At 37.4% G+C, this 11,961-nt stretch overlaps 1 protein-coding gene across 1 annotated transcript; it reads right to left on the reverse strand.

Annotated features, from left to right (window-relative positions):
* Positions 1–2,433: 2,433 nt before the first annotated feature.
* Positions 2,434–11,731, reverse strand: LOC127655215 (nucleoporin NUP35-like). Its single transcript, XM_052142889.1, has 9 exons — positions 11,618–11,731; positions 11,053–11,214; positions 10,792–10,919; positions 5,529–5,583; positions 5,302–5,437; positions 4,002–4,071; positions 3,783–3,902; positions 3,522–3,677; positions 2,434–3,058 (listed from the first exon to the last, which is right to left on the reverse strand). Exons 1-9 carry the CDS (start codon positions 11,628–11,630, stop codon positions 2,981–2,983), a joined length of 918 nt encoding a protein of 305 aa, XP_051998849.1. The 5' UTR covers positions 11,631–11,731; the 3' UTR covers positions 2,434–2,980.
* Positions 11,732–11,961: the final 230 nt, after the last annotated feature.

Here is an 11,961-nt window from a genome sequence, read left to right on the forward strand (position 1 = left end):
GGCGAGAAATGAGTATGCTGTGTGAGATAGTCAAATGCAGAACTGAGATCTAATGGGGCTTTTTCTACTGCATGGTACAACTCGACTCTTCTCGAATAGGGAGGTTATCAACTGTGGATAGTACCTGGTACTTTTTTAGTACCACCTCTGTCGAGGTTCCATGTGTGCCGAGGCGATACTAAATGTGACATCAAAAGCCTGCACATCACCGAATTGTCAGAGAATCGTCACTACCAGCATCACTGGATTTGTGACACAGAACATTAACCCGCAAGTGTTAAATTTAGCATCAGCAATAGCAGTACCATTCGTTCAAGTGACTTTCAAATTGTTAAAAGAAATGGCTGTGCGCAAAACAACCCCGTGGTCAATAAACGAAGTGGAGATGTTCCTCCACGACAAACAAAATGACACAAAATGAAAACGTCTTACCACCGGGCCTACCAACAGTGTAGCTAAAAGTAAAACAATTATTTGAAGTGTCTACAGAACCATCAAGGAACACAACAGCCAGAGTGGTTCAAATAGATGAAAGTGGAAGTGGTTCGACCAAATGGACGCCATGGCAATAGACCGGCGAGCAATGGGAGGGAGAGTGTTGTTAACTCTGTACTCTGCTTGAAAGCTTCACATTATCTAGTTCACCAGCTACTGGAAAGCTTGTTTCTAAAACAACCAGGTCAATTTAACTGTTACACTTGTGTAAAATCACCATGCAACAACTGCTTTATGCAGCACAATGAGCTAGTAGCTTACAGCTAGCGGTCGTGGTATTGTTTATGGTCAGTAATGTTTGTCACATTTAAGATGATGTCACGGCAGTAGAGGCGGAGCAACTATGACGATCAGCCTATAATCCCACCCATGTTGAGGCGGCACTAAACTGCAGTGGAAAAGCAAGCTCATAAAAGTAAAGTGAGCAGAGTCGAACCGTAACATGCAGTGGAAAAGTGCCATAAGAGAACAAGAATAGTGAGAGCACCAGAGTCTGCGGCCATTAGAAGGTAATTAATGACTCAAATGAGTGCAGTCTCTGTGCTATGGAGTGGACGGAAACCAGATTCAAAACACTCAAAGAGATTGTGTGAGGCCAGATAAGATTGTAGCTGAGAGGCAACAACTTTTTCCATCAATTTGGACAGAAAAGAGAGATTTGAAATCAGAAGGTAATTAAGGTCAGAAGGGTCTAGGCTGGGCTTTTTTAAAACTGGGTGACAGCTGCAGTTTTTAATTCTAGAGGGACAATACCAGAACTAAGAAATCTGTTGATGAGGAGGGAGATTGCACTGAAATGGTAGACAGACAATGTTTAGGCAGGGCGGGGGGCATTAGAAATGGATGTATTGTATCTACCGAGTATGTCAGTGGGAAAGGGAATTTCAGTAATATCTGTAAGGTATTAGGTCTGATGCAGAAAAGGATAAAGGATCAATAGATGTAAAGTTGCGATAGTTATAATGGATTTCAGACATGACCTGGGGAGAGGGGTTTCACAACTTATTTCAATAAATTAATGATCAGACAATCTAATCTGTGAGACGAGCACAGAGACCTTACTTAAACCAGCAGTACAGACTAGGTCTAGAGTGTGGCCACAAGGGTTTGTAGGGAAGTCAACATTTTGAACTAAAATTAAACACTCAAACACAAACATGAGCTCATGGACAGCAGCACAATCATTAACTGAATGTAGGTTGAAATCACCAAGTAACAATACAGATGAACGCATGGCACAAGTTAGAGTTCACAGTTCATTCAGATCACTGAAGAGTTCTCTCTCTGGATGCATTCGACTTCGACTGGGTATTTTCAAACCAGACAGTCAAGTCCCAAGTCCTCAAAACTGTGGCTGGGGTCTGACTCTAGGAATAAAGCTTGTGCAAACACATGTGTACTCTTCAGGAAATAATGGTATTACTGTTTTGGAAATGGTTTGCATAAAAAAAAAAAACCTTTATGTATATAAAAATCAACAGATACTCATTTATGATGCCATGCTAAACCGCTTACTCAAAATCCAAAAAAAGTCCAAAATCATCAGTTCTGTGAGAGACCATTATTTAACAGTCTGTAATAAATCAGTCAGGGATGCACACTTTGCAGATGATACACTTTCCAATCCCTGTCGAACATCTTACATTTCCTTGATTTAGAGATGACACAAATAGCAAATAAAATCAAGAACTAACAATGCAATTACTTAAGAGATTATTCAAACAAACACCAGAAGTGTAATATTATAAGCCTACACGTTGTTCAAGCCAAAAATGGTACTCTCCATCACAAATTACATTAAGGCTTATTAGTTGCATATTTTTTTTTATATAGAAGAAACAGCCAATTGTGTAACTTCAAGATTTAACTTCACTTTGCCTGCCTGGTTAACTTGGAGACAACAAACTATTTTATTGTTAAACATTGTTGTTTATTAAAAAGAAAAAGCATTTTCAAAATCAGACATTTCTAAAAATAGATTTTCTGTTTTATTAAAATAATTGATAAAGCTACTAAAAACCTAAAAACAGAGGAATACAAACCAATGAGACGATCAAGGCCTTAATCACACAGACAACATTCTCTTGTGAGACATCAAACAGACCATAACCACTATGATAAGCAAGAATTTCAAAGTTTTTGTACAATATGGGAGTATCTTGATTTAGATCCTTAATTGTTTTAGAATAACCCGCTTTTGGCAGGTTGCATGTTTTTGATGGACCTGAAACACTTAATGCTCACCAGCAGGTTACGTTCAAATTTATGATTTTGAGTCATATTCAGGACAGACTTTAGGGAGTAACACCAAAGCAAACACAGCTGAAAGCAGTCCATGTGAAAAATTACAATACAGCACACAAATTAAATTAGGCCACAAACGTTGAGATAAAGTGCTTTTGTGTTCACTCAATACTTATGCTCAACATATCCAAGACTGTTGATGGTTTCAGAGTTTTTTCATCATGACCCTGTGACAGACCCATTACCATCCAAACATATACTCCATTGCTTTTGATACCAAACTGTCATCCTTTTTTGGTGTCTGTTGATCTGAAACAACCTACACATAAAAACAAAATGACAAGCACTTCACAAATGACACTTTTAAAATATAATTCCTTAAATGTAATTTCATTTTGTCAATCACATTTAAAATGTCAATTTTACATTTTTCAAAACACAGCAACAATACATTTTGTCAACATTGAGTTATGACTGAAATCTGGTTTTCGATTATAATCCGTCCTGTGACAGACAGATTTGTATTAAAATATCAAAGAGAATACGGTTTGTGAAAATTGCAGAAGCTAAAAAATCTACAACATCATAAATTTGAAGCCATTTTTCTCGGGTTCAGTGTTGGCATGGTAACAGCATTTTATTCTTCTAGGGCAGAACAGTTTACCCATTTTCATCATCTTTTAGGGTAAAATGGACAACTTTTAGTATTACTTTGGGTAATCCACCCAACAATAGTGGGTGGATGGGTGTGTGGAAGGATACTGGTCTACTATAGTACCTACCTGGTAGTCACTGCTGGATGCTTTGTAAGCAACACTGAGAGGTCTCATGACAGATCGGGGAGTTGATACAGGGTGAAATGGGGTGCCGTGAGTCTTCAGCGGGGGTGTGAACACAGAACTGGAAGTACTACCTTTGTCTGAGCCTTCCATTACACTCTGTCAAATAAAACACTCCCAATGTAACATTATCATTGTTACAATTATTAGAGGAACATTATAATATAAGCTATTCACAAGGGAATTATTAAGTGTTCTTTATACCTTATCAATACACGGTTTGACGCCAATCATTATGGCTTCTCCAAATATCTTTCCATCTTTGCTGAGAGCTTTTCGTGCCTGCAGCTTAGACTGATACTGAATGTGCATCCAGTTACCCATCTGTAGACATCTGTAAATAAAACTAATGTTACTTTTAACAATGAATAATCATAAAAATTTGCCTGTGATGAAAATGTACCTTTATGAGAATGAACTTACCACATGTTTTATTATGTTTCCATACTGTGCAAACTGTAAAAGGATGTATGAAGCAGATGCAGGAGGGAACCTGTGTAAAAACAAATCAAAATTGTATGTAATATGTAAACAACACAGAACGATCATATGTGTGCTAAAATGCTTGGATTATGTAATGCTATGGCACAAAATAGGTAATAATCAAAACTTAGGAGAAGCAATCACCAGAATGCTTTGCAATCAGGGCTGGGCGATATTGCTCAAATTATTTTTTTCAGCTTTTGAAGATTTTTAATATATGTTTTTAATATTATGCTTTGAAGTGGCTTAAAAAGGGTGTATCTTTCAACCAAAGAGCTATTGCTACTAAAGGAGATTCAAAATGTTGAATGTAAGAACTAAAATATAATAAAGAGAAAATATAATAAATTAAATTACAAAATAGAATAAATAAATATATATATATATTCAAGAATATTCCTTTATGCACTGATATAACATAGTATGATAAACAGCTAAATTTATCAACATATTTTTTCTAAAACATTTTAATACATAAAAATGCCATATGAAAACTTCCACGATCATTTTAAATAACACAAATAGTTGAATCAGACCTTTTTTTAATGATCAATTTAACAAACGGAAATTAATCGAACACTCAACAAACAATCGTAGAAGAGGATGCACTACAAATAAAAATAAGATGTCACTCTAATATACTAATGCCTTTTTCTCACGAAGTTTGTCACAGCAATCATTTTGGATATGCTCACTCTCACACATACACAAAAGAATTTTCACTTTGACAGCCATCTAAAAAAAAATGTATGGAGTAAAAACCCTGTACAAGTCACTAGAAAAATAAGGACTACAAAATTAGACTAAATTTCCAAATAAAAACCCATGTAAAATCACAGAGATATTCACAATGTTTTTTTTTTATTGATTCATATATTTAAAAAAACAAAACATATATACACAGAATCACTATTACCCATTACCCATGTTGGGGATTGGGTGGATTGACGGCCCATGTGGGGTCATCAGCTTGAACATGTAAGTGTCTTTTAATGTCTCCAGAGCCAGAGAACTCTTCCTAGAACAGTTAAGGATCAAGGTGTATCGAATCTCACCGGTTTATGACATGAGTATTAAAACCAGCGAAGTGCGCAGAGCTCGCCGCATGGTGACACGTGATTCGAGATACTCACAATGTTGATTAATTCAATACCGCCAGCAAAATTACATGGTCAATGTTCAATATATATTGCCTGTCTATATTTTCAATAATCTAAAATTGTCAGAAAAATGTACTCACCCAAACACCGTGACCCAGGTGTCATCAAGCTGGTCTTCAGAGGACAAAGCATTTCCTTGTGTGAAGAAGGGATCTACTTGAGCTGGGGAAAGTGTTGTCTTCTGCTGTTGTCCTGCTGAGCTAAACAAATTTGAAGCTTAAAAGAAAAGGAAAAAAGAAATTAAGCCTCTTTTTTTTGACAGGACATTTTATTTAGTAATCAAACCAAATGACTACATTATATTTACCTGTTCCTGGTGTCCATGGTAGACCAGACAGTGGTGTATGCACTGCAGAAAATGGCTGTGAAAACAAACAAATCTTATAAGTTGAGAAGAACTACATTATAAAAATAAAATAAAAACAAATCATACTTTTTGCAAATGCTCCTTCAATAACCCTTTTAAAATTAAAGGTGACTTGTGTAATTTCTGCTGCACTTATTGTATTATGCCCTTTATTTAATCTTTCCCGAAACACTGCGCCTGTCTTATCATTTTTTTGTCCCGTCCCAAACTCACAGAGCAATAACTGTGCCAACAGAGAATTGTTAAAAAAAGTAACAGAGCCACAGTGTTTTTACAGAGAACCATTTTACAGAGAAATCAACCAATGACTGGCTTAATTTTAGGACAAAATATTTGTATTACCTGAAGAATAATTTTTTTTTTTTTACAAAGCACCAAATATAAAAAACTTTTCTGGGAAAAGCAAATTTATTCAAAATGTCATCCTTCAGTCCTGCCTATAATTATAACAATTCTCAAATTCCCATAATATACCCGATTGCTCTACAACAAACGCCTGACGAGCATAGATTAGGAATGATTACAATATATGCAATTTTTTAAAAGACACCTGGGTCACTTTAAAAAGATATTAAGAGTCAAGTGGTTTTTAATGTCGTTCAACCACATACAGTTATTACAGTACACAGCGAAACGAGACAACGTTCCTCCAGGACCATGGTGCTACATAACAACAACATAGGACAAACACAGAACCACATGAGACTACACAGACTAAATAACATTTCTACATAGTGCACGTGCAAACGTGTGCAAAAAGGTATAAGTGACAATGAATTAAAGAGCAACTCTGGATGTGTGCAAAAGTTAGATGGTGTACAGGTGTGTGTGTGTGTGTGTCAGTCCAGTCTCTGAGTATTGAGGGGTCTGATGGCTTGGGGGCAGAAACTGTTACACAGTCTGGCCGTGAGGGCCCGAATGCTTCGGTACCTCATGCCAGATGGCAGGAGGGTGAAGAGTTTGTGTGAGGGGTGTGTGGGGTCATCCACAATCTGGTTGCTTTGCGGATGCAGCGTTTTCTGTAAATGTCTTTTATGGAGGGAAGAGAGACCCCGATGATCTTCTCAGCTGTCCTCGCTATCCTCTGCAGGGCTTTACGGTCCGAAACGATGCAAGTCCCAAACCAGGCAGTGATGCAGCTGCTCAGGATGCTCTCAATAGTCCCTCTATAGAATGTAGTGAGGATGGGAGGTTGGGAGATGTGCTTTTCTCAGCCTTCGAAGAAAGTAGAGACGCTGCTGGGCTTTCTTGGTAATAGAGCTGGTGTTGAGGGACCAGGTGAGGTTCTCCGCCAGGTGAACACAAAGGAATTTGGTGCTCTTGACGATCTCCACAGAGGAACCTTCGATGTTCAGAGAGGAAAGTTCACATTTTTGAATAATACTAACAAGTGTATACAGACACCGGGCTCTACGCTAACATTTTTTTATTAGGAGCACTAGTGCTGCTCAGTAAGCACGTTTACATGCACGTTCTTACACCGATGATGCTTAATAAGCCGACAATGTGTATGGTCATGTAAATGCAATAAATGAAATGCCTTTATCGATGCAAGGTCATAAACGGCATAAAAACAAACCGATCAACATGGGTAGATATTTACCCATTACGGCGATTTCGCATTGCATGTAAACACCTTCACCAGTGTTCTCACTGGCTTATCCAATGTGGCATGTTTTGAGTTCATGTCTCTTCACAGTTTGAAGTCAAAAGCAGTGAATATTTCAGAAACATCACATTCTATGATAAACATTTTTCCAAGTTATTTTCAGTTACAAATAACTTGGAAAAATAATTAGCAACAAACAACATCAGTCCAGACTGAGCTCCTTTATGAGCTTCTAATAAACTAAAAATATATTGATGACACTTTATACTTCCATATTGGTAATCTTAACAGATTAGTAGTTAAACACTCAAATACATTCATTTAAACTAGTATTCGAGTGCTGACTGTGATTGAGCTGGATGTTTTTGGTACCATTCTGAGTAAATTCTAGAGACTTTTCTAGAATCCCAGGAGATCAGCAGTTACAGAAATACTCACACCAGCAAATCTGGCATCAACAATCATGCCACAGTTGAAATCACTGAGATTTTCCCCCATTCTGATGGTTGATGTTACATTAACTGAAGCTCCTGACCCATATCTGAATGTTTTTATGCATTGATGCCACATGACTGGCTGATTTGCTTATCGCATGAATAAGTAGGTGTACAGATGTACCTAATCAAGTGGTCGGTGAGTATGTCAACAGACCAAAGGAAACTGCGCTCATTAAGGTACTTAATGGGAACATTAAGATGTGATAATTTAAAGTATTTTAACACACTAGGGATGAGCAGATCGATCCTAAAAGTATCGATACTTCCGATACTGACGTTGTATCAAAAATATCGATCCTCACACAAAATTATAGATTCTAAATAATTTATTTTTTAATCAGGGATATTATTATTCGGTTACCACGAACAGTAATCATAAGCTTCAGTGTGAAATAAAAAGGATTAGGCTATATTAGCAAATACTTATGCAGGATGGGAACTTTCTCTTCTTCCACTCATCAACATTCATAAATGCATTTAAATGTAACTTATGCAATAAAACTTTGTAAAAATACTGCATGTTATTGCACCCCTGATTATTCTTAACAGATGGATCTTTTTTTTTTGAAACCCATTGATTTACTACAGTAATATTGTAGTAGTAACCATGGTTAATTGTGTGGTAACTATGGTTTAACTAAATACCATGGTTAAACTATAATTACTGTAGTGAAATTGTAAATTTTTGTAAGGATAAACAAAAGTCTAACAATTTTCTGTTTAGGCAAAAAAAATAATAATGAATTGAATAATGACAAAAAGATATTATTTTAAATTACACATTTATCCCAAGAAAAATGTATTTAACAGAAATATTGGTATTGACAATATTGGACTTGAAATTATTGGTATCGGGTTGAAAAGAAAATAAGTGGTATCACACATCCCTATAACACATCACTACTTAAAAAAAATTAAAATACATCAAATAAAATATATATATATATATATATATAAAATCAGCAAAAAAAGAAACATCCCTTTTTCAGGACACTGTATTTTAAAGACAATTTTGTAAAAATCCAAATAACTTTACAGATCTTCATTGTAAAGGTTTTAAACAATGTTTTCCATGCTTGTTCAATGAACCATAAACAATTAATGAACATGCACCTGTGGAACGGTCATTAAGACACTAACAACAGGGAGACAGGAAGCACAGCTGATCGTCCTCAAAGTGGCAGACCACATGTAACAACACCTGCACAGGATCGGTACATCCGAATATCTCACCTGCGGGACTGGTACAGGATGGCAACAACAAATGCCAGAGTTACACCAGGAATGCACAATCCCTCCATCAGTGCTCAGACTGTCCGCAATAGGCTGAGAGAGGCTGGACTGAGGGCTTGTAGGCCTGTTGTAAGGGTGGTCCTTACCAGACATTACCGGCAACAATGTCACAACTCACCTTCGCTGAAACATACAGGACTGGCAAAAAGTACTCTTCACTGATGAGTCACGGTTTTGTCTCACCAGGTCATCATTGCAGGCAATCTCAACGCACTGCACTACAGGGAAGACATCCTCCTCCCTCATATGGTACCCATCTTGCAGGTTCATTCTAACATGACCCTCCAGCATCACAATGCCACCAGCCATACTGCTCGTTCTGTGCGTGATTTCCTGCAAGACAGGAATGTGAGTTTTCTGTGATGGCCAGCGGAGAGCCCGGATCTCAATGCCATTGAGCACGTCTTGGACCTGTTGGATCGGAGGGTTAGGGCTAGGGCCATTCCCCTCAGAAATGTCCAGGAACTTGCAAGTACCTTGGTGGAAGAATGGGGTAACATCTCACAGCAAGAGCTGGCAAATCTGGTGCGGTCCATGAGGAGATGGAAGTACTTAATGCAGCTAGTGGCCACACCAGATACTGACTATTACATTTGATTTTGACCCCCAACTCTGTTAGTCACATGTCTGTGAAACTTGTTCAGTTTATGTCCTAGACGTTGAATCTTTTTATGTTAATACAAATATTTACATATGTTAAATTTGCTGAAAATAAAAGCAATTGGAAATTAGGATATTTCTTTTTTTGCCGAGTTTATGGCTCTCTATGGCTTTGTTCACACTGCAGGAAAAATCAGATTTCTGTTAAAAAAAAATTACTGAGTGACTGTTCAAACTGCAATTAATATGTGGCCAGATCAGATTTTTCTGTTCAGTCGTTTTTGCGATCATGTCCACATTGGTTGTCATGGTAACACAGAAAACTTGCATATATTCACCATGCATGAGATTTTATCGATGGATGTGTTACCATTGATTATGCTTTTCATGAGGGCAGTATCCAAATATGAACATTCTTCACAGACAATGGACAATGATTGTTGCTGCTGCCCGTTTTAGCAGGGACACAAATTACGACATCTCATACAGGATGCATTTTATCTTGGGGTCCTGTATTTTAGCAGAGCGTGAAACATCCCGTATTGAAGGATTTGTGTCCCGTATTAAAAATCACAAATACTCATCTGTTTTGAAATACTCAAAAATACTCCTTCCCATATACAAAAAAGCATCCCATATTCGTGTGACATTCAAAACTTTATCGCGTTGTGGTTTCTCACAAATGGTATAGGTTACTTATACCTTAGTGCATATTTTGTAGGGCTGAAATGTGTAAAAAAACAGGATAAACTAAATTTTGAAGTCATTTTTATTGAAAATTCTGTTTGTAACGATCCCACTGCATGGCCATCATTATTGTATTAAATTCGAACTGCCCTGTGAAGACATTAATTATGCAGTTCAGAGCAGAGTATGTTTTCTCTGCACAAAACCTGACAAATAATAACCGTCCTGCAAAGCAAATGACAAAACAAAAAAGCATGAAATCCGATCTGACCTTTCAGACTGAGAAATTCAGATTTTAAACGGATTCCAAACCACCTAGGAATGTGGTTAGGATGAGGCTTATTAAAATTGGATTGTTTTTGTCCTGTTCGGACTACAATGGATTTGAGAGACAGCGTCCAAAATCTCTGATTTTTCTCTGCCTGTGTGAACATAGCCCATGTTCTTCTTTACACACAGGTTGTGTGGTTCAGTCTCAACTTCACATCTTCAACTGTATAGAGTTAATAGTTCTCACTCTTTGGCGTGCAGCGAGAGGTGACGTTTCCACACCAGAGCAGTTGAGATCTTCATAAATGCTTCTGACGGGAGGGGCTCCACTCTTGTCTTTTGGCGTTGGGACAACCAGCTGTGGAGGAGAGCCCCCTGATGGAAGAAATGAATCAAATATATTAAAGTGAACTTGTATGCAATTTATTTAAAAAGGAGGCTTTAAGAGTCATAGCTCCTTTCAGTATTAAAAAAATACAACAAAGGGAAAAGGATAATAGTTGTTTACCAGCCAACAGAGGAGACCTTGTTTCTGCCCCACCTCCTGTCAACCCAAAAGATCTAGATTGAGGAGTAACTGGAGCAGGCAGGTCTCCCATCAGAAATCCAGGTAAAAACTGAGCCCCAGGCTTGGAAGAGGTTGGGGAACCGAGTGTCATCGGTTCAATACCTGTTATAAGATGTATTCAGTTATAGCTTCAATACTGCATAGCAATTACAATCTAGCATCCATAAGAAAATAACATGTATGCATTTAACAGCTAGATACTGTCTTAAAAATCATAACAGCTAAAAACGATCAGGCACATCCACAAATAAGAAATAATCCAAGAGGCAACTCCAAACTTCATGTAACCAAATTAGTAAGAATCAACCGTTCCAAACAAGTTCTCCATCATGCAATATTGACCAATGTTGACTTACAGGCTCCCTGTGTTTACCTCTTTACTTCAAATACAGCTTTTTAATTACCAATAAAATATACACATACACAGATATTGTATTAATAGTTAAAAGCTGGTAAGACAAATGCATTTCTCATTGAAAACAGCAACATGTGGAGACAAACTAACTCTGAATGTCCATAACGGGTAACTCGAGCGGTTGCCGCGAATAACAAATCAATCCTGCTTTTTTACGAAATTAAAAAGAGTGCAACATTTTTTTGAACCAGACGGAAGTTGCGCATGCTCACATGAAACAAGCGCGTTCACACTTCCGCTTTTACGAGGTCTCGAGCGCCCACTTGAGGCCTGAAGCGTCTGGAAAGGGTTCATTTGTTGATATTCTGAATTTGTTAGCCAAAAAACTTACAAGAATGTACCATGGTAATATCGTGGTATTCTTTGAAGTGCCTTGGTGTACCATGTAAATACCATGGTAAATGAATACAAATAACTGTTCAGTGCCACGTGAG

This window comes from Xyrauchen texanus, chromosome 14, assembly GCF_025860055.1.
Source record: "Xyrauchen texanus isolate HMW12.3.18 chromosome 14, RBS_HiC_50CHRs, whole genome shotgun sequence".
NCBI classification, from domain to species: Eukaryota; Metazoa; Chordata; class Actinopteri; order Cypriniformes; family Catostomidae; genus Xyrauchen; species Xyrauchen texanus.

Bases quoted from the DNA above. Each gene is read 5' to 3' on its own strand.
- LOC127655215 (XM_052142889.1), bottom strand. The intron at 4,072-5,301 runs GTGAGTACATTT...GTTTTTACACAG, and splicing joins ACCTGGGTCACGGTGTTTGG to GTTCCCTCCTGCATCTGCTT. The intron at 3,903-4,001 runs GTAAGTTCATTC...AGATGTCTACAG, and splicing joins GAAACATAATAAAACATGTG to ATGGGTAACTGGATGCACAT.